The sequence below is a fragment of the Perissodus microlepis genome, chromosome 16 (assembly GCF_051167445.1).
Source record: "Perissodus microlepis isolate ML-2025 ecotype Zambia chromosome 16, ASM5116744v1, whole genome shotgun sequence".
NCBI lineage: Eukaryota > Metazoa > Chordata > Actinopteri > Cichliformes > Cichlidae > Perissodus > Perissodus microlepis.
The window spans coordinates 24,808,190-24,830,234 of NC_140476.1; the positions used below are offsets into that span (position 1 = coordinate 24,808,190).

The window sequence follows — 22,045 nt, forward strand, 5'->3', positions numbered from 1 at the left end:
AGCATATAAAATCCAGAGTGTCTTCACCATTGCTTTTGAAACATGACATGACAATCAAGGAAATGCATATCCTGCTTTTTTATCATTTTGACTCTCATATTGACCATATTTTACAAAAGGAGAAGCATGACTTGAAACTAGATATAAAGAAACTTGAGATGCCTGTTTAGTTTGGCCTGAGATCAAGAGAAATAAACGGTAATTTTATTTTAGATTTTTGCAATTCTTTTTGCAACAAGAGGTGGCACCTCCTGTTGGAGAAAGAAATCTGGTTTAAGGCACACATCTTTTATATACACTGTTGTGACAATGTGTAATTTAACTGCATTTTGTACATATTTCTGCAACATGATATTTTCATAGCAGATATAATACTGTCTTAAGTTACACATGTGCTCTTGTATTATTATTGTATGCGTTGTAGGATCTTCTCTAATGAAGATTGGGGCAACTATTTTTATTATATTATATCTATTATTATAAATAAACTAGAATGGAAGAAGGGAACATCTAACTGACATAATGCTTTCCCTAGCTCCTTACCCTAACCATAACCTAATTGTAACCCTGACACTAAAACCACATTTTGAGTCTGAAAAATACCTTTAAACTTGTGGGGACTGGGATTCTGTCCCCATAAGAATTGTTGGTTCCCACAAGTATAGTAAACTTACAGTTTTGGTCCCCACAGAGATATGAATACACAGTCACACACAAACACGTACACACCCACCCGCACACACGTACATCACAAATCTACTCAATATCACATGGTATTAGTTTAATCTTTCACTTTATTATTCAGCGCATTATTTTCCTTTGCATCAACAGGAATCCATTATACGTCTAGCAGAGCTGAGCCTCATGCCACTATATCCGATATCTCTCATGCTCCTGTACTCTCCAGGTCTCAGGTAGACCATCCTGCCTCTGTAGTGGGGCTGCTCGTACATCAGCCAGTGGCCAGCTATCACATTGCATGACTGGCAGTCAGACAGGCTGTAGCGGTCCATGATGTTGTCACAGTCGTCCATCAGCTCGTGATTCGGGCCCTGGAAGTTCTCCCTCTCATAGATCCTCATCCTGTAAGAGCCTCGGTGCTGTTAGTTAAAGGAGGAGAGGAAACGTTGGACCGTTAAAGGCTACAGTAAAATGTTGCTGATATCAGATTTGCAGACTTAGTGTGTGAAAAGCAGTTTCATCAGCTCAACAATATCATAGTTTCTAATATCATATAAACTATGATATTATATGAACTAGACATGTTTTCCTTGTTGTAATCCCTGGGTACCTGAGGAATTAATCGGCAGGATCGGATAGAGTCACTCATGCCAAAAGACATGTAATCCGAGTACTCGCCCCTCCTCAGAAAATACTGGTTCCCCATGTAGTTGGGGCGATCGTAAACCATGAAGCAGCCGTTCTCCACCCTGCAGGAGTTGCAGCGGCTCAGGTAGGAGGACATGTCAGAGCAGTCGCTCATGCACTCATAGGAGCGACCCTGGAAGTTCCTGTCCTCGTAGAAGATGATCTGTGGAAAAGAAAGAAAAAACTTTACAAAATTGATTTAGAAAAGATGTCAGAGCTGACCTTCTCTTTTATTTCTCTCCATTGTTCATCTGCAGAGTTTGTCTTAAATTTGAAAAGTGCTTGTTTTCTGGTCTGCTCTCTGCATACCTTGCCCATGTTTGATGTTCTGTATTTGTGGGAAACTGTCCAACAACCTGTGGCTGCCAGACAGCTTTTATACTTGATACGCGCTGTAACAGGGTTTTGTCATTCAAATTATCTGGAAGCTGATGAATAAGCAGCTCTGCGATCGCTGTTAATTTCATTTGTGCCATCACAATCCAGAACAAAGGGAGGGGAAGTGGATGGAAGACACAAGGCCGGAGAGGAGGGAGGAGAACTGAGCTACAGTTTCTACATGTCTTCACACAAATCTTCATTTGGTCACATTTAACCTGTGTGTTTGGCTTAATTGTTGTACTTTGTTTGGATGTATCAATTCAGACCAGTAAGAATTCACTATCATCATTTTCAAACGACCATAGGTTTACTTTACTGCATCTGCAAAAATTTGTATTTGCAATCATAATGCCATGAAATGCAACACGTCTGTTTAAAGAAAAAAACAAAAACAAAACAAAACACACACACCCCTCCCCCATTAGTTTTGCAGGTCCTGTGATGAAGTGCCTACAAGCTGCGTTCTTTCTAATGGTCAGCAAGGGACAACTATATGGTGGCAAAATCAAGTCTATCAAGTCAATCTTTCTATCTATCTGCAGTGGGGGAAATATTGATTTCCCCCACTGCAGATGCATTTGATTTTGAGAATACCAACCAAAGATCTAATATTTTGTTTTTCTCTGGCTTTTTCCCAGCTGTGTCTCCATGAGAATCTGCGAGTCATCCTTTGTCTATGTTTTGGAGAAAAGGAAAACAAACTGAAAATGCCAATACTTTGATGAACAGTTAAATAAGAACAGATTAGTATGACATACAGACAGCACAGGGTGAGGGTTGGGTAATAGATCATGACTGATCAATTATGGTCTATGCCTCACAAGGTTAAAGAGATTTGGGAAAAAGAGCAAGAATGGAAATTAAAGAAGTCAGCGAATTTCTGCATTTGCTTTGAGTAAAACGTTTTTCAGTGTATAATGTATACAATGCATTATATAAGAGATGCAAGAAAACCAAAAGAATTTACAATTAAGTGTATCGCTGGCAGTAATGATGGCTTTAACGTAGAGTGTTAAGTGTGTATTTAATCATTTTTAACTAGTTTAATGACTGTTTAGCATTTTTATGTAACTTTTGTATGTATTTAAACATACACAAGATCCTCAGACTACTGAATTAAATGTAACTGAAATGAAAACCAAATTAAGTTTAACTCTATTTAATATGTACTATAATCAGAAACCATGTCCATCATGGAGCATCCTAAGACAACAGTGACCTGTAATTACCAACCTTTTTGATCGCTCATCAAAGAAAATAACAGAAAATTTAATGGATATTATGTCCAATAGTACCACTGTTTATACAAGTCATATTATAGAAGATATTTAAACTTTAATTTGGCAGTCTGTGGGAGCGCACTTGTTGTAAGACTAAAGTAATTTACAGGTGAAAACATCTTTAGATTAGCGTGCAAAATACATGAATCACTGACAAGAACAAGACAAATATGGATATAAATTAGTGACAAAAGCAGCAAGAGATCCTATTTTCAGTGTTAAATACAGCCAACAGTCATCCAAAACTAAATAACTGCCTTGCTTCTTCTTGCCCTCATGATAAAATGCATTAGTTATCTCATCCTGCAAAAAACAAACTGTAAATGTGGATAAATAACCAAATGATTTCCAGGTGTACAAAAAGAGAGTGCTGACCGAGACTAAGAATTCAGTGGAAAAAAAACAACACATTTATCATCAAGTAGTAGTACTTTTACATGTCACATTTGGCACTTCTTTGATATGAGGCTATCACATGTAGACAAAGGGAAATCAAACTTGACCAAACCATTTTGCTGATATGCAAATCAAGGTAATTTAGATGACAATAGCTTTCCCTCGTCTGCACATTCTACTTTTCAATATAAGCCACAACACAGCTGCAGCTGGATGGCAGGCAAGCAATATCAGTAACAATGGTGAAGGTAAGGAACAAATGCTGTTTGAGTGAATAGAGTGCAAACTATCGTCTGTCTTATTTGCATAAGAAGTCAAAGTATTCTAATGTTGTAAAATACTGAGTAATTTTTGTATATTCATCTATCCAGATTGCGTTCTTTGAAGACAAGAACTTCCAAGGCTGCAGTCATGAGTGCAGTACTGACAGTCCTGACCTGACCTCATATTTTAGTCGCTGCAATTCCATTAAGGTGGATAGTGGGTGCTGGGTGCTGTATGAGCAGCCCAACTACACAGGCTCCCAGTACATCCTGAGCCCGGGTGAATACCCCGATCACCAGCATTGGATGGGATTCAATGATAGCATCAAGTCATGTCGTTCAATTAAAAATGTAAGGCGGTAGACACTAACATTCATTCTTTAGAATTGATTTGCCTTTTTAATGTAACAGCTCTGACAATATCATAATGTGACCCAGTTTCTCCAAGGTTCAATAGGCCTATTCTAACAAGTTGTAGAGGAGTGCTTGGCTACAGCAAAATACCACAGAGTGCACCAACCAAGCAGTAATCAGTCAAAGACCAACTGACAAAAAGGAGAGATAAAAGGCTCATGATTTGGCAGCTGGGTGCTTTATGCCCGTGCCAATGCACATCAATTATTTAAGGAAAGTGGGAAAACAGCCAAGAAACCCATGTGTAGTTTTGAGTTCAAAGTATTATTATTTAATGCAAAACACCAACTTGATTTTGTGAGATTTGACTTGCTACAGGTTTATGGAAAATCCTGGAAGATCAGATTCTACGACAAGCAGGATTTTGGAGGCCAGGCAGCTGAGTGTGTCGAAGACTGCCCATCAGTTTATGAGACCTTCAAGTTTCGGGAATTGCGCTCCTGCGTAGTGATGGATGGTGCATGGGTCCTGTATGAGCAACTAGACTACCATGGACACCAGTATTTCCTGGAACGTGGAGAGTACCCCAACTATACAGACTGGGGCGCCAACTCCCCTGCTGCAGGATCCTTCCGAATGGTCACAGAACTCTAGAGCAGCAGCACCAAAGTAGGGTTCTGCAGCTTGTGAAAAAATTATCCAAGCCAACAATGTTCTTAATCTGACAGACGGATCAAGCTGCAGGACTCTGTATTCTAGAACATTGCTTGGTTGTTGTTGGTTGTCTTGCTGATAAGACAACCAACAAAGTCTTGATACCATGGAAGTCTTGTAACCTTTAAATAAGTTCTAGAACTCTTGAAGAAGATCCGGAATTTCCTCCCTCCAACACTGTTTTTCCCTCCTATACCCTGTACTTCTCTCCAGCACTCCAAGTGATATACTTAAATAAATAAATACACTTCTTACTCATAACAATGCAGCCTCTGTTGCTTCTTATTACATTACCTGTTATGTCAGCTGCTTTTAGTCTCTCCTTCATCTTCTTTAAACCTTTTTTGAAGTTGCTTACGTCAACCCAGAGGTCTAGTTATATATATGCATAATCAGATGAGAAAAAACAAGTAAATTTAACAACAGGAAGATGAAAGTTCTTTTACAAACCCATAAAAGTTAAACATTTTCAAATAATGCATGTTGCTGAGTGAAATAATGGCTGCACAAAGATAAAGACCCTCTTGCAAAGTTGTAGTTTTTACGTTTCCACTCTATGGCTCAGTACAAATATGTAAAATAAGATATAAAACGATGATATAGTGTTTATTTTCATATGATCATTTTAGAAAAGTGTATGTACACTTTTTTGCATAAGCACTGATACACTGTGTTTATTACACTCTTTGGTACACACTATATCACTCTGTGGTTACTGAACTTTACTAAACAAATTAACTGAGTATAACATAAGCTTCATTTTTAGGCATCCTGCAGTATTTAGGTATATGACGAAAATAACAGAAAAATGCATTTTCAGATGGCCATTTTCAACTGTAAAATCAAAAATCAATCATCACTGTACCAATATAGAACCTATACCATGAATAGGGCTAAACTTAAAATGATTGTTTTTACATTGATAAAATGCATCATAATTGAATTTCTTAACTTCCATCACATAACTTAACCATCACATTGCAAGTGACCTATTCTGGGTTAGGTTACATTTTGTCTTCTTACATATTTGGAATAGAATAATGGATAGTACACCTGTAGTATAAAGGGAAGAACTCCATCTAAGAGAATTGATTTGAAGCTATTTCTATTTCAAAGACACACCCTAAGCTGCTGGCTGGTCATTGGTGGATGTGAACAGGTTATAATGATCTTGTAAGGTTATGAACTTACTAAAACATTGCTGTAATGTTCTCATATTTGTTGGTGTTGGTTTTAGCAAATTCACTGATTTGGAACTTGACTCAAAATACTCTACTTTTATATGTTTTTTCTTATTTTTTTTTTATATTGGGAATTTTTCCTAAAAGATATGATTTGTGAGTCCAGTGGTCCCTCGCTATAACGTGGTTCACCTTTTCGCGGCCTCGTATTCAAATATACATAAATCTGTATATTTGAATGTGCTGTACTGTATGTTTGTAAGTTTTCTCCCTAACAAACACAACAATGTCAACGAAACATCGTCACCTGCGGGAGCCTTTGGTTTCGTTATATAATACTGGACTTATTTTTCTACAAGGTTTGAACTTTGTGTTTAAACAAGAGAGAAAAGTGTGAAAATGTTCATGCCTCTCTGAGAAACGTGTATAAAGTGTGTAGTGAGGGGTTTTACAGCCTTAAAACATCTATAATAATTGTAAAAAATAAAGTTCGCTACTTTGCCGATTTCACTTCTCGTGGGTTATTTTTAGAACGTAACTCCCACGATAAATGAGGGACCTCTGTACACCAGTTCAGTTAATGTTTCATCATTCAAGGATACACTACTTGTTTCCATGATTGCATGTAGATAATAATACAAAACAAAAAAGGTTAAAAAAAGGATCATAGATTTTATTTGAACTCAAACTTTCATAATCAACGGCTTAAATGGTAAATGGCCTGTATTTGTATAGCGCTTTACTTAGTCCCTAAGGACCCCAAAGCGCTTTACACTACATTCAGTCATTCACCCATTCACACACAGGCAATGGCAAGCTACACTGTAGCCACAGCTGCCCTGGGGCGCACTGACAGAGGCGAGGCTGCCGGACACTGGCGCCACCGGGCCCTCTGACCACCACCAGTAGGCAAACACGGGGTTAGTATCTTGCCCAAGGATATTTGGCATGCAGCCAGGAGGCAGCCTGGGATCGAACCACCAACCTTCTGATTAGTGGCTGACCTGCTCTGCCACCTGAGCTACAACCACCAGTTTTATGTAAAGCTTAACAAAAGCTTTACATAAAACTGCACACAAAAACACATTTATAGCTGCGCTTCAAATCTGTTTAGACCAAGCAGGCTTAGATTCTTGGCACTGCTAAACAATCATTGTGTTCGGAAAAGCAATTCAGTGAGTAAGAACAATAGGCAGACTCTAGACGAATATTTGAATTGTAATAATGGTTACAGGCACTGCTAACCATGCATTTGGTAGCATTGTCTCTGCCATGTATAAAGAGTACTACGTTGGTAACTTAGTGTAGTATTTTAGGCTCGACAGATGGAGAAGGTGAGAATTTACAGCATTCATAGACGATCTAATTGGGCTCTAAATTTAGTGCTGTAGATATTTTAGTTAACACAGATTCAGATTGAATTCGATACGAGTAAAATTCTGTATAATTCTGCTCTTTCTAGATTGTGTTTTTTGAAGATCAGGACTTCAAAGGAAAGTCCTATGACTGCAAAGGGGACTCAGCAAACCTGCATGGTTACATCCGCCGATGCAATTCAGTGAAAGTAGAAGGTGGCTGGTGGGTTCTGTACGAGCGCAACAACTTCACCGGCTACCAATATGTCATTGGTCCAGGAGAGTACAATAATTACGGCTCCTGGATGGGATTCAATGACTGTGTAAGATCCTGCAGGATCATCAGAAATGTAAGTCTCTGCCTAGAGGTGATCAGTAGAAAAACACGTCACATGTCAAACTGACCACATTTCTTTATTTTCAGCCCAAAGGGCCCTACAAGCTGATGCTGTATGAACGACTTAACTTTATTGGCCAATCTCTGGAGCTGACAGAAAGCATAAAATCAGTCCAGGACAAATGGCTCCGGCAAGAAGTCCAGTCCTGCAAGGTTCTAGAGGGGACCTGGGTGTTCTTTGAACACCCCAACTTCAGCGGCCGTCAGTACCTGCTGGAGAAAGGGGAGTACCACCACTGCTCAGAGTGGGGAGCTCTGAAAGCAGTTGTAGGCTCCATCAGAAGAATCATACAGGCTTAAAATGTGACCTGTTAATCAAATATATTGTTTTAATTTGAATGTGTCATTGCACTTGTCTCTTCTTGTGAATACATTAAGGGGAGATCGCATGATCTCAATCTTTTCACCACAAGTTAGAGGAAATGAAAATATATATTCTCTCAAACGTTGTATTGCTCCTAATTCTACATGTAGCTGTACATCATAACACTATAAATCTTCACTTGTTTTGGCTACATGGCTTATTTTGGTGGCTGTAGCCACAACTTCTAATATGCAGGCTTCCCTCACTGATATAAATATTGTGATATTTAGGGTTTTTTTGTTTTTTTTTAGAATATCAAAGATTCACAGAATCTTTTCTCATTTATTTGTAGCAATAACAATCAGATCTGCCAGCCAATGCAGAGACATACATGAAATCTTTCTCTTCCTCTATTCAGATTACTGCCCCCCCAAACAACAGTGAAAGAAATGATCAAAAGGTAAAACCTTTACCTCGCTTTTATTATCATTGGTGACCCATCTAAGCATAAGATTAGGTGCAGGCTTTGGTTTAAGTTGATGCATTTTTATATAACCTGCTTGGAACACGTTTAGAGTGAGGGTTGACTTTTGTTTTAGCCATGTGCTAAAAAGGTAAAAACCTAAAAGATGTTACATTTCCAATGAAATCGTATACAGTTTGGCACTGACATCGTTTTAAACAGCTAAAAATGACCTGAATGAAATTAAGAGGTTATGATTTAAATGTGCATATCAAGATGTCAAGATATTAACTGTACTACAAAAACAAATAACACAAACAAATCCTCACATTTGGAAGGCTAGAAACATAAAATGTCTAATGAAAAAGTCAAAAATTAGCACAGCTAATAATCAGACTTTATGAGTAATTCCAAATTATCCACCACAAATTGGAATTGAATCACTGAAGAAAAACAGCCCTGCACTTCTGCACTCTTGGAATCATAAATTATGCTGTAAACAAACCCAGCAGATGATATAACTCTAGAATAATCCACCACGTCTGGCAGAGCTCATGTGATAGCTGTCAGCTGACTTTGTACCAAGGTGGGGTTGCTGATGGAGGGTGGAGCATCACCTGTCCCCTCCACTCAAGCCTAGTTAAAGCCAGTATCATGTTGCTATGTGGCCACAAGACAACTTTACAGCATCAGGTGCAGCTGCAGCAGCTTTGCAGCAGACACTTTAATTGGATCAATAAATCGTTTCTGGAATCGGGCTTTGACAGATCAAAAGGTCAGCCACTGTAAACACTGTATAAAGCTAAAACAAATGCAGCATCAGCCATTATGCTGATATAAATGCTGAGGCAATTAAAATAACAATGATGCCCCTGGCAGTGCATTTCAGTGTACCCACATACACTGCATATATAAATCTGGACCAAGGCTGTAGGCAATAATGTCTATGTAAAAGGTGGGATAAAGAAACGGTGCTCAAAAATTGGTGTGAGGGCCAAACATGGACCGTGTGGGAAAGGTAGGAGGACAAACATTATCTGATTTAAAGATTCAACTGCAGCAGCACCTCGAGCATGAAGTGTGAATATGCATATCCATTCACAGATCGTGTTTTATGAAGACAGAAACTTCCAAGGTCGCTATTATGAGTGCAGCAGTGACTGTCCAGAGCTGAACGCCCATTTCAGTCACTGCAACTCTATCCGTGTGGAGAGTGGGTCCTGGGTACTCTACGAGAGGCCTAACTACATGGGCTACCAGTACATACTGACCAGGGGGGAGTATCCACATTATCAGAGCTGGATGGGCTACAATGACAGCATCAGGTCATGTCGGATCATACGGAACGTGAGTGGAATTAATCAGTCTTTAGTAACTTTTCACCTCATGTAATTAGTGTGATAGTTTAATTGTCTATTCCACATGTTACATTTATTGACAATGAAAACCCCAGTTAGTCTTCACTTAGGTTCAGGTTTTAATCAGTTTTATGACAAATTAGACTGAAGAACTTAGAAATGATAAATGATTTATATTCCAAGATCAATGTCGGATATTTGCTAGTGTCTTTTTCAAATAAAATTTTTTAATGCATACTTCATTCACATGGCTGTAGATGCCAGTTAGCACTGTTGCCTCACAGCAAGAAAGTCCCGAGTTCAATTCCACCATCAGGCCGGGGTCTTTCTGTGTGGATTTTGGATGTTCTTGGTGGTACTCTGGCTTTCTCCCACAGTCCAAAGACATGCAGTTAGTGGGGATAGGTTAACTGGAAACTCTAAATTGTCCATAGGTGTGAATGTGAATGCGAATGGTTGTCTGTGTCTATGTGTTAGCCCTGCGACAGACTGGCGACCTGTCCAGGGTGTACCCTGCTTCTTGCCCTAAGACAGCTGGGATCAATCCTCTACTTTGTTTCACCCATCAGTTTCCCTGATGTGCAACCAATAGCAATATTACTTTGAAAACTAAGAAAAAAATCAGTAGAGTATAATCACAACTTCATGATATGCAAAATCAGAGACATGTCACATCTGTGAGGTAAAACACAAATGGTATTACCACTCAGACTGAACTGATGTTTGCATTACAGACCTCTGGTGCATTCAGGGTCCGTGTTTATGAGCGTCCTGACTTCAGCGGTCAGATGTTGGACTGCACTGAAGATGAGAACAACCTGCCCGACCGCTGGCACCACCGCGAGGTTCACTCTGCCCAAGTGCAGGATGGCGCCTGGGTCTTCTACGAGCTTCCCAACTATCGTGGACGCCAGTATCTCCTGGAAAGAGGAGAGTACCGCCGCTTCAATGAGTGGGCTGCCATGAGTCCCAATGTGGGGTCTTTCCGCCGTGTCCATGACATTTAGACAGTCTATCGCATGTTTTCAGTCTATCTCATGTTCTTTGCACATTTAATAAAAAAGAATTGTGCTCAGTATGTGTATCCCTTCATGCTCATGAGTGCTGGAAAGTGTAAAATGATTTTCAAACCCTCCTCTGTCCTGATGAAAGAGAGCATGATTTATTAAACTTTAAAATTCCTCTAATTTTTCTTTTACTCGTAACGCCCTTTTTACTGCATCCACGACCTGATCTAAGCTTTTCCTCAAGCAATACAGATTAATGACATCATTACCAAATGAATTTGAACAATTTTATGAATATTGTTTACAGTAAATTCACTGAGAATATGTATAAGCAGGATGGAGTGGGTGGGGATGGGTGTCGGGGTGACTTGTGAAAGAAGGACAGCAACAAGATGAAAATGAGACTTTCTATAATGTATAGTTTGGAGATGGTGGCACTGGAGGCGTTAGGCTGTCAGAGTTGAATATGCTGAGGTTTTCTCTGGGAGTGACCAGCTCAGGCTGAACAGATGGTTGGGAACATGTACAGAAGGATAGTGGGCATATTGGACAAAAGATATAAAATATTGAGTTGCCAGGCAGGAGGAAAAGAGGAAGATGTCAGAGAGGATTCATGAATGTCATGAAGGAAGACGTGGAGAGGGTTGGTGTGACAGAAAAGGATGTTAAGCACTGGGCGAGATGGAGGCAGATGCTAAAAGAAGAGGAAATGCTTATAGTAACCAATACGGCTGCTCTAATATTCTCATAAACATAACAGAACAGCTAATGAAGAGATGCAGAGAAGTATTAACAAAGATTCAATAACATCAGTGTCGTGACTCGTGATTTTCCCCCCACATTTTTTAACGTGTTGATTGGAATAGAGACTTATTTTATTTCTCAATCAGTCATCATTAAGGAATCCGTGGATTTATGGAGATGCTGTTGACTGAATGTGGGGATATTTCCTGCAGCTGGGAATTTTAAAAAGTAACCTAGGAGTTGAGATATATTACATAGTGATGTGCGATACCACTGATTTCCTTTCCGATCTGATACCAAGTAAAATTCAGGGTGGTATCAGCGATACTGATCCGATACCAATACTTTGTACAAAAACTTTTTTTTTTTTACTGTATCTTTACTGTATCTCTCCGTGAGAGATGTCTGTCTCGCCCTAGCAGCACCTGTCCCTCTCCTCTTCAGTTCGCCTCAACATACGCTCGTCATATTCTGTGATATGATTTGCTCTGAGGTGTTTGACAAGGTTAGTGGTGTTGCCACAACACCTCACTTTCTTGCCACATGTATCGCAAACTGCGTCTTGGCTGTTTGTGGAGGTAAAATACGTCCACACATGACTCCGTTTACGCTCAGCCATTGTTGTGAGTGTGCACGTCAGGGGCTGCGACACATTTATACAGCCGTATTTCACACATGACTATTAAAGGCGGAAGAGGAAGTAGTTCCTTCCAATGTAGACAATCCGAATGATATAGTTTCTTTCCACTCTGTTCATGTTAATGATAAACTACAAATTTACCCTAAATTACTAAAATATCGATATTTTAATATGAGAATCGATTCTAGAGCATAAATGACTGGTATCGGAGGAATCAATATTTCAGTATCGATCCGCACATCACTAATATTATATTAACTGTTAGACATTTTTAAGCATTTGCGCTGCATTCTAATGGTGTAAACCACATGCGTCGAACTCCAGGCCTCGAGGGCCGGTGTCCTGCAGGTTTTAGATGTGTCCTTGATCCAACACAGCTGATTTAAATGGCTAAATGACCTCCTCAACATGTCTTGAAGTTCTCCAGAGGCCTGGTAATGAGCTAATCATTTTATTCAGGTGTGTTGACCCAGAGTGAGATCTAAAACCTGCAGGACACTGGCCCTCGAGGCCTGGAGTCCGACACCCCTGGTGTCGGACACTGACCCTCGAGGCCTGGAGTCCGACACCCCTGGTGTAAACTATTCGAAGAGTTCAACTTGACAGGAACAATAGTCCTTTCTTTAATGTCTCGGTGCAAATATGTGTTCAGTCATTATTTCATGCTTCCTATTTTCATCGAATCAAATGAAATAAATGAAATAAATGTTGCCATGTATGAAGTTTGTTTAGATGTTAAAGGGTTAACTCAGCTAAGTTTGGCTAAATGTTAGTAAAAGAGCAGCTTGCAGGCATCACAGCATGGACAGAAGAAAACAGTACATAAGGAAGGTAATAATGTTAAGGATGGCAAAGTAAGCACACGGTCACATCTTGCTCGAGTTAGAACAACAGGTGTTTTAAAGGGTGCCTGTATCCCACCCTGCTGTGTCCTAATGTCAGTGCAGGTGGTGCTGCAGTGTGACACCCAGCAGACAGGACTCCAACAAGGAGGTCACAGGGCTCACCTAAACCTGTGGACAAAGAGGAACAGCCTGCTGATGACTCAGTAGGATTTGCCAGTAAGAGCTTGAAGCACACCAGCTGCTGTTAGTGCTGACGCTCGCTGGAACAACACTATGACCGCAGCAACACAAAGGGAGCCCAGCCAGCATGTTCTCCTAGCTGGGGTTATTCACCTCTAAAGCCTCTTTGTTTATGGTGACCCTTCATGTCCTGACTGGATAGGACAGCGAGAGAGAGAGAGAGAGAGATAGAGGGACAGAGAGAGAGCATGAGAGAGAGAAAGTGCACCCTCTTATGGATCGTGTGGGGAGCAGCAGTCTGGGTCTGTCTGTTTCTCCATTTGCATCATTACAACAAACTTTCAGAAAGCATTTATGTTTAATTATTAGTGAAGGCTCCGTTTCTATTTCAGTTCCAGTACAGTGTCCTCTACACAGCTCTATAAAGAGAGAATAGCTATAGTGTTTCAGAGAAGTGATTTGCACAGAAATCATTCTCTGTAATGGAGCAGGGAATGATTTCAGTGCTGATTTTTATGATTCAGAAAGCTTTTGTTATTATGTATAACTATAAATTATATGGGTGGATAAGACAGACCTGCTATTTACATCCAAAACAATGTGTACGAATAACCACCCAGTAAACTTTTATCGGTCAAACAATTGCATTAAAATGCTTGAAAATGCAGCAATAGCACAAGAATAAAACAAAAAATAATAAATAAATACATAAGAACAGTGAATAAATTAATACATTAAAATAAAAAACTGCGAAGAAATAAATAAATAAATGCTTTTAGAAATAAGACATCTAGATCTAGACAGACCCAGAAAACTGCAGAATGCATTTATAATAACTGTGTGCATTTATTTACAAAATGCAGAGAAAAAAGGATATGCAGATAACAACGTCATCAAGAACTGAATATATGTTCCCTTCTTGACGCGTGTAATTGGCTGTAAAATATGAAAGTGGCGATTTCATAAACACAAAACATCAACGACACAATCAACAACACAGAAGGCAAGGATAACTGTATTGGAAAATCGATGCATATAAAATGTTCACAATTGTAATAAAAATAGAGATCTCAATGGTATCAATCCATCCCAGTCCTTCACAGTCCAGCTGAGAGTAAGATCATGAAGACTCTGGTGGAGATTTTCTGTAGATTTTGCAGGAATTAGCTGTTGTAGCTAACGGGGTACACTCATCTGGATCATGTGCATACTCCTGTTTTATTGTAGTTTCTGTAGAGTACAGCACTTACAACAGCTTTAGTCCTAAAAGATTTTGGCTGAAGGACCCCCGAGCTGCCTGTTTCCTTCAGCTCTGATGTTTACAAGTCGACGGCTGTGATTTGTCTCAGGAGCTGAGAGGAATCATGCTAATCTTGGGAAAAGAATGCAGTTTCTGGCTGCAAGAGTTACCTTGTATGGCAACAATGAAAAAAGTCAAGGAGGGAGAGAAAACACAGGGTAGATGGAGAGAAATCCAGCTGTCTTAAACAGGGATAAGAATAGCAATGAAAAAGTTCATTTTAAAAATGAGCACAGCTCTGGCGGTATCACTGATTACTATGTTTTTTCCCAGCAGTACTCCTAATGGGCTGTTTAAAAAGTTGGCAAGCTGCTGTTAGAAGGCTGTGATACAGTGGTAATAAGAACCATCACTGTTTCATGCAAAATGTCTGGGCACAAAAATTACATGCAATTAATAATGCAGCACTAATGTTTGTGGTCAGAGAAATTTGTCAAATTGAGACAGTGATTACACTTAACATTCACAAATGACTATAAGGCAATCAGTTCACAGTTTAGCACCAGTTTAGACAAAACAGTGCTCACTGGGTGGGGAATGTGAGGTGGATAACTTGTGAGATAACAGTCCTCCGTCCCCATACACCTCATTCAGGACTTATTTTGTGCAGACACCACTGTTATAAATGAGACATAATATCCAGGTGACAGGGCTTTCTCCACTGCCACTCCGAGACTCTGGAACAGTCTTCCCTCTTTTATAAAATTCTTTTCCTCTTTGGAAATCTTCAAATCAAATTTGAAGCCCAACCTATTTTCAAAGGCTTTCAGATTTCTTTGACACTTTTATTCAGTTTTAGCTAGTCTGGTCTTTTATGTCACTGGATGATGTATGCATGTGTATACGTATACACGTATGTTATGTTCACGTATGTGTGCTTGTGTGTGAATGTGTACACTTTTGTATATGTATGTGCATATGTGCATGTACATATGTATTTCTACAAACAAGTGTATATAAGAGTCTGCCTCTGTGTGTCTATATATATGTGGATGTCTTACAATGTTTTTTATTTTATCTATTTTAATTCTTTTTTATTTGATAATATTATCCCTCTGTTCAGCACTTTGGCCGACACTTGATGTCTTTTAAATGTGCTATATACATAAAGTTGACTTGACTTTCAACTCTTTGCTAATTTGGTTCCTGATGTGTCCTGTCGCGAAATCGATCAATGTAGAGCAGTGTCGCAAACCACGGAGGCCCCAGAAAAGTCCAATCAAACGGTGAGTTTATTAACAGCCCGGAGAAAACATCAACATATGTCTTCTGACCAAAATACATGTTGTGGATACTTATAAAGCAGTGGGGTACACGCCCCCCCATGGCGTCAATGACAGATTAAAATAGGTTCCAGACATTAGTCACAGTTAATCGTACATCTTGTACATCTTTAATAGCTATAAACAGACATAGAACTTCTCTTTTCTATAACACCTTCCATACAAGGTAATAAACTTCAAGCCCTCAGGGTCTCTGGGGCTAATTATTGACTTTTTGCCAAGTAGAGTAAAATATAGTGAGACTCCAAATGAGTTAAGGCCTCAGGCCTGACACATTCCTAGATTATATGTGTTGTAAGCATGCATTGCAGTTATCCTTCTATGTTCTAGTTTCCCTCAGCATGTATCACCTGGACAGTGAAGCTTAAGACCCTTAATGAACCGAACATCAACTCAAAATAAGCACAGATATGCAATGTGTATAAAATACTTCCAACCGTACTTGTAATAAAAGTTAACATAATGGAAGGATCCTCAAATGGACATCTTCAATCAACAACTTTAATGCAATATCAATACTGTAAGAAATATTATTAAATGGAATAATGCTGTAAAGAATGTTATTAATGCAGTTATAATGATGCAGATTATATGGCAGCAATAAAAGAATTTCTGTATCTCCACAGTCCCATGAAACTCTATGAAAACTGGGTAAAAAGAGCTAAATTATTATACAATGGTTGGGACAGGTGGTTCTCTATTACTCAATGTATGATTCCTCGTGTCCCTTGAAGTTGTGCAGTTGTCATTTCCAATGAAGCTTCATATTTATGTGTCAATTAAGTGTGTTTCTGCAGTGGAACCATAGCTTTGGAAGTTTATGTCGTATGAAATACTGAGTAACATAACAACAACACCAGAAAGAGCCTGAAAATGCAATAGCTATGTTTAATATTGCAAATAACTTATTTGATATGCACACTCTGAAAACCCTGTATAAGAAATGAAAACATAATAAGCCAACTTGCTGTAAAAAGTGGCATGTACTGTATAGGGGAGGGTAATTTATTAAAGGCGATGCTAAAATCGCTTCTGGCTTGTGCTGTAGACAGACGAGATATATTTGCTTTCGGTCTCCTGTCACCCTCATGTCCTCTGAGATGCCCACTACTGAGAGGTCGTGTCTCTGCGATGTGGCTGAGAGCCCACGACACCCTCGGCCAGCCAATAACTTCACAGTTTCCATCCCACAGCAGCCACTGAAGCAAACACATGGACTTTTGTTAACACCTTGTCAGCATGCACCTGGCACTCATGCAGACCTGCTGGGACCTTAATATGGATTTAGGCTCTATGCAGGCTCAGGCAAAATGATCCCAATTTGAGCTCCTTCCTAAAATGTTATTCTTCATAATTTCTTATTGTACCTTATCTTGATCAGTTGTAGATGAATGGTGCTTTGCAGGAGATGCAGTTTTTATGTATTTCGCATGTTGTTTTATTACATTACTGCTTGACCTTTTAGCCACTTACTGTTGCTGGAATATTTGAAAGTTGTCTTTAAATAAGTCACTTATCTGCTCAGGCTGATGATAGACAGTGACAGCACATTTATACACAATAATAGAACCTGGTGTAAAACAATTGGAAGAATTTACAGTATGTAGATTAGATAATGCAAGAAAAAAATGAAAAAAGCATAAACACCATAATCTAATGAATATATGAAAAATTAACACATTTAATGCAAAAATATTTTTAAATATGTTAAACGATTACTTGTGTTTATTTACTTCCTTATTATATAAGTACTTATATAACTTTACCACCATAGTGGATTATGAATTAAAAAATCATCATGTAGCTGAAGTGCAAACTGAGCTTTAATTAATTAATTAATTAATTTTATTTTATTTTATTTTTTTTTGTGTCCCGTTTGGATCTTTAGCCATCAGAATTGTTGTCTTAAGGCCAAGAAAGATGCCAAGCGGATTTATTTTACCAAGTGGATCATCATGGCCTTGCCATATTGGTCCATTTGATTGACCTTTATTATAATTATGTATTTATTTTATTTTCGGTTGCTACAAACGGGACAGACGTGACTGGGGGATAGGACAGGGAGAAAGAATGAGAGAAAGAGAGGGAGAGAAAGAAAACCAAAGGGGAGAAGAGACGGTGAGAAGGGGGGGAAGAAAGGAAAAAACAAACAAACAAACAAACAAAACGCCTGGATCACCTGTATGGAGAAAAAAAACAGAAGAGAAAGCAAACAACAAAGAGCAACATAATAAAAACAGCAACATCACAATAAACTAGCTAGCAGTAGATAACAGTAGATACTAAATAATAAACGATATTGTGCAGCACGCAAGATAGACAGCGCACAATGTGCTTTGAGGCAGCAGCCAAGAAAGGTGTAGTCCGCGTCTGTGAACACCCGTGTGTACACCTGTGTGGATCAGCATGCTTGTATTCCAAAGGTTTCTCCATGTAACGATCTGCTAGGGAGTGTGGGGAGCCATAGCCCCATCCACCAGGGTATGAAGCAGGTATGGAGGAGATCCAGGCCCCAGATATCCAGAGGCCCCAGAGTACAAGGACCCGAGGAGGACCACCAAAGGGGGGGGGGAACCGTGCCACCCTCCTGGGAAGAGCTGAGTAGAGCCCCAAACGAGAGGTCACCCCGCAGCTACGGAGCAGAGGCCAGAGGGGGTTGCAGTGGCGTGCCCGCGGGCTCCGCCGGCAGCCAGCTGTGCCAGAGAGGACCGAGCTTCAGGCCCAGAGGCCAGAGGCCTGAGGGCATCCCACCCCCCGGAAGGAGCCCAGCCGGGCCACAGGCGCCCGGCCCCGCCAATCGGCCACCAGGAGTGAGCCGGTACATGCATGAGCGCCCAGCCCCAGATGACAAGGACCACCAACACACCAACGTCTAAGGACATCAGCCACCGGCAGGGAGTGTGGTGAGGGGAGATAGGCCTCCGTACTTTAGAGGGCCTGAGATGTACCCAGAGAGGTTGAGTCTAAGACCCAACCTGACATATAGACACAGACAAACAGGCACACGCGGACACAGACATGCATTCCCACCCCCATATGCACAACCAAATACTCGGCACTCACCCAACGTGTAGACAGACACAAATAGACACTGCACAGACAGTCGCACTCCCCAAACATACTCTATATCCCAGGTCCAGGTACCCCCGCCCCCAGAGGGGCAAGCCGCACCTAGACCCAGGAGATGTAACCCTTCTCTCTGGGGTGGAGGCAAGCGGACCACCTCCTTATCTGCAGTAGCAGGGAGACCCCGCATCCCAGACCCCAGTCTGACGGCCAGCACCTCCTCCCAGCCCCCCAGCCCTGACGGCTAACAGAACCGGGGTGAGTGAAGACCTCAAACCTCCCTACGCCCGCTCATATGTAATGTTGTTGTGTGCTGTTCTAAAGTGCATTTAAAACTCAGGAGAGCATGGTACTAGCTTCCTCTCAGAGAGCAGCACGGCTCCTCCCGAAAACCCTCAGTGTCTAAATGCATTTAAAATTGAGGGTAGGGCACCAGCGCCAGAGGTGGGTTGGAGTACAACGACCATCCTCTGGATGCTGTAAAACGTGCCCACCCCCAAGGCCCTATATGTATGTGTTATGTGAGAGTGTGAGTAATGTGGATGTCTAGGTTGCAGAATAAAATTGAGGCACAGGCGGCCAGAAGGGGACAGAGGGGGAGTGCCTCCCCTGCACCCTGGTGACATACCTGCACCCCAAGCCCTGCGTGTGGGTGGGTGTGGTAGAGCGGGAATAGGGAGGCAGCTGAGGATGGGGAGGGAAGAAAGGGAGGGGCAAGCGGCCCCTCCCTGGGGCCAGCTCCCCCGCTGACCCCAGTAGGCACCCCCACGCTCTGGAACCCACCAGGGCAAGGAGGCCCAGGCCCATCCGGACCGGGGCCCGCAGCAGCAGCACTGCCCAGCCCCACAGAGTCCGGGGCAGCCCACCCGACTCCACCCCAGAGAAAACTGCACCCACCCCATCATCCAATCATCTCCCAAACTACACAAGACAATAGACACCCAGGTTGAGTTCATTCTCCCCCTCTCCTATATCTCTCCCCCCACCTGCAGAGTGAGCTCCTGTAGTGAGGAGACCACCTGCAAAGATGTAACAACCTCCCCACCAGTTAGAGAGCCCCCTAGTTGGGCCGATGCACCAGAGGTCCCCTGCACTGGGGCTGAGCCCCCCCGCACCCACCCACCCACTGCTCCGACGACACAACAGCCAGGACCCAAGCCCCCAAGGCCCGGCCAGCACCCCAGACCGGGGGGCGGAGCACCCCCAGACCCCCAAGCCTCCACGCCCGTCCCGGACCCTCCCAGGGGCAGCCAGGCTACCAGGCCAGTAACCAACGTCCGCCAGCACAGACCCTCCCCCATCTCCGCTGTACGCAGCCACAAGGAAAACACCATCCAAGAGCCCCAGAGCTTCTAACCAGGTCATGGCCACAGCCCCCAGGTTAGGCCCTCCAGGGAAACGTCCCTAGGGACTCCCCAGACGCCCTAAGGCCGTCCCTACCCCCACATCAAGCACAATAGCGAAGGCAGGACCAAACCATGACCCCCCACCCCCACTAGGTGATGAAGCCGATCAAAGGAGCCCAAAGGGATTGATCAAATGTGATGGCAGAGGTTGTATCAAGACTAATGTGATCTATTAGATGGTTTTTATATTGGTTAGAATTAAGATTATTTTTATTTTTCCAGTTAATGAGGACCATTTTCTTGGCAATGCATAGGGCCTTAAAAACAACGTGGGCTGTGTTTATTTCTGCAGTGACCTCATCCAAGTTGCCCAGCAAGCATACTAAAGGGGAGGCTGGAATGTTACATTTCAGACACTTTGATAAGTCTTCACATATCTCACGCCAAAATTTCTGAACTGGTGGACAGAACCAAAGAGCGTGGATGTAATTGTCCGGTGTATTTGCTGTGCAGTGTGAGCAGTTGTTGGAAGGCGTATAGCCCATCTTGAACATCCTATGACCAGTATAGTGCACTCTGTGTAATATTTTGTATTGTATTAATTGCAAACTGGGATTTCTGATCCATTGAAAGGTTTTTAAGCATATCTGAGACCAAAGGTTTGGGTCTAAGTTGATTGATAAATCTGCTTCCCATTTTGCAATAGGAAGGGATATTGATTCATCTATTTTAGAAAGTGTTCTGTATATTTTAGACAATAATTTGGGGGGTTTTAGACTAAGAAATTGTACCACACTTGGTGGTCTTTGTAATTCAGCTTCACTGGGATTAAATTTCTTTTTTACTATGGATTTAATTTGTTGATATTCCAAAAATCGTTTCTTGTTGATCCCATATTGTATAACTAGTCTGTCAAACGAAATAAAGTCTGTTCCTTCCAATATATGTTCCAAGTATTTAATTCCTTTGCAACTCCAATCTGAAAAGTTTATCATATTATTGTTTTGTAATATGTCCGGGTTGTTCCAGATAGGTGTACGTTTGCATGGGATTAATGAAGACTCTGTCATTTTTAGAAACTCCCACCATGCTGTCAGAGAAGAGCTAATATTGATGCTTTTAAAGCATTCATGTCGTTTGATGTTTGAGCTGATAAATGGTAGGTCTGAAATTTCTAGGTTATTACATAGTGCCTGTTCTACATCTATCCAAGGTTCATCTAAGAAGGTGTGTTTAAACCATCTAGAGATGAACTGAAGCCTGTTGATTAAAAAATAGTGATTAAAGTTAGGCAGATCTAATCCTCCTTTATCCTTGGTCCTTTGTAGTGTTTTTAAGCTGATACGTGGGGGTTTATCTTTCCAAAGGAATTTAGAAATGTACGAGTCTAGAGATCTGAACCAATCTTGTGATGGCTTATTTGGGATCATTGAAAATAGTTTATTTTTGGCAAGATCATCATTTTTATAGCGGCGACCCTTCCCATGAGTGATATGGGTAAAGATTTCCATCTAGCCAGGTCGCCTTCTACTGTCTTTAAAAGTGGGATGTGGTTTAATTTAGTTAATTCTGAAAGTTTAGGAGAGACATTGATACCTAAATATTTTATATTTCCACATTGCAGTGGGGAAGGAGAAGAATTATGGAAGGAGCAATTAATCGGAAGAACTGTTGATTTCGACCAGTTAATTGAATAATCTGAGACACTTGAGAAGGAATTTATCAATGCAATTACCCCAGAGATATTGGTTTGTGAGTTTTGGAGAAAAAGTAACACATCATCTGCATAAAGGCTGATTTTATGTTCTATATTCTTACAT

At 41.0% G+C, this 22,045-nt stretch overlaps 3 protein-coding genes and 1 pseudogene across 3 annotated transcripts; 3 read left to right on the forward strand and 1 right to left on the reverse strand.

Moving 5' to 3' along the window:
• Positions 1–824: 824 nt before the first annotated feature.
• Positions 825–1,686, reverse strand: LOC146371004 (gamma-crystallin M3-like). Its single transcript, XM_084954998.1, has 3 exons — positions 1,678–1,686; positions 1,292–1,531; positions 825–1,100 (listed from the first exon to the last, which is right to left on the reverse strand). Exons 1-3 carry the CDS (start codon positions 1,684–1,686, stop codon positions 825–827), a joined length of 525 nt encoding a protein of 174 aa, XP_084811124.1.
• Positions 1,687–2,933: 1,247 nt separating this feature from the next.
• On the forward strand, positions 2,934–4,696 carry LOC146371005 (gamma-crystallin M2 pseudogene; annotated as a pseudogene).
• Positions 4,697–7,262: 2,566 nt separating this feature from the next.
• On the forward strand, positions 7,263–7,989 carry LOC146371006 (gamma-crystallin S-1-like). Its single transcript, XM_084954999.1, has 3 exons — positions 7,263–7,271; positions 7,400–7,642; positions 7,717–7,989. The coding sequence occupies exons 1-3, from the start codon at positions 7,263–7,265 to the stop codon at positions 7,987–7,989; spliced, it is 525 nt and encodes a 174-aa protein (XP_084811125.1).
• Positions 7,990–9,456: 1,467 nt separating this feature from the next.
• LOC146371007 (gamma-crystallin M2-like) lies at positions 9,457–10,821 on the forward strand. Its single transcript, XM_084954990.1, has 3 exons — positions 9,457–9,474; positions 9,561–9,803; positions 10,549–10,821. The coding sequence occupies exons 1-3, from the start codon at positions 9,457–9,459 to the stop codon at positions 10,819–10,821; spliced, it is 534 nt and encodes a 177-aa protein (XP_084811116.1).
• The last annotated feature ends 11,224 nt before the right edge of the window (positions 10,822–22,045 follow it).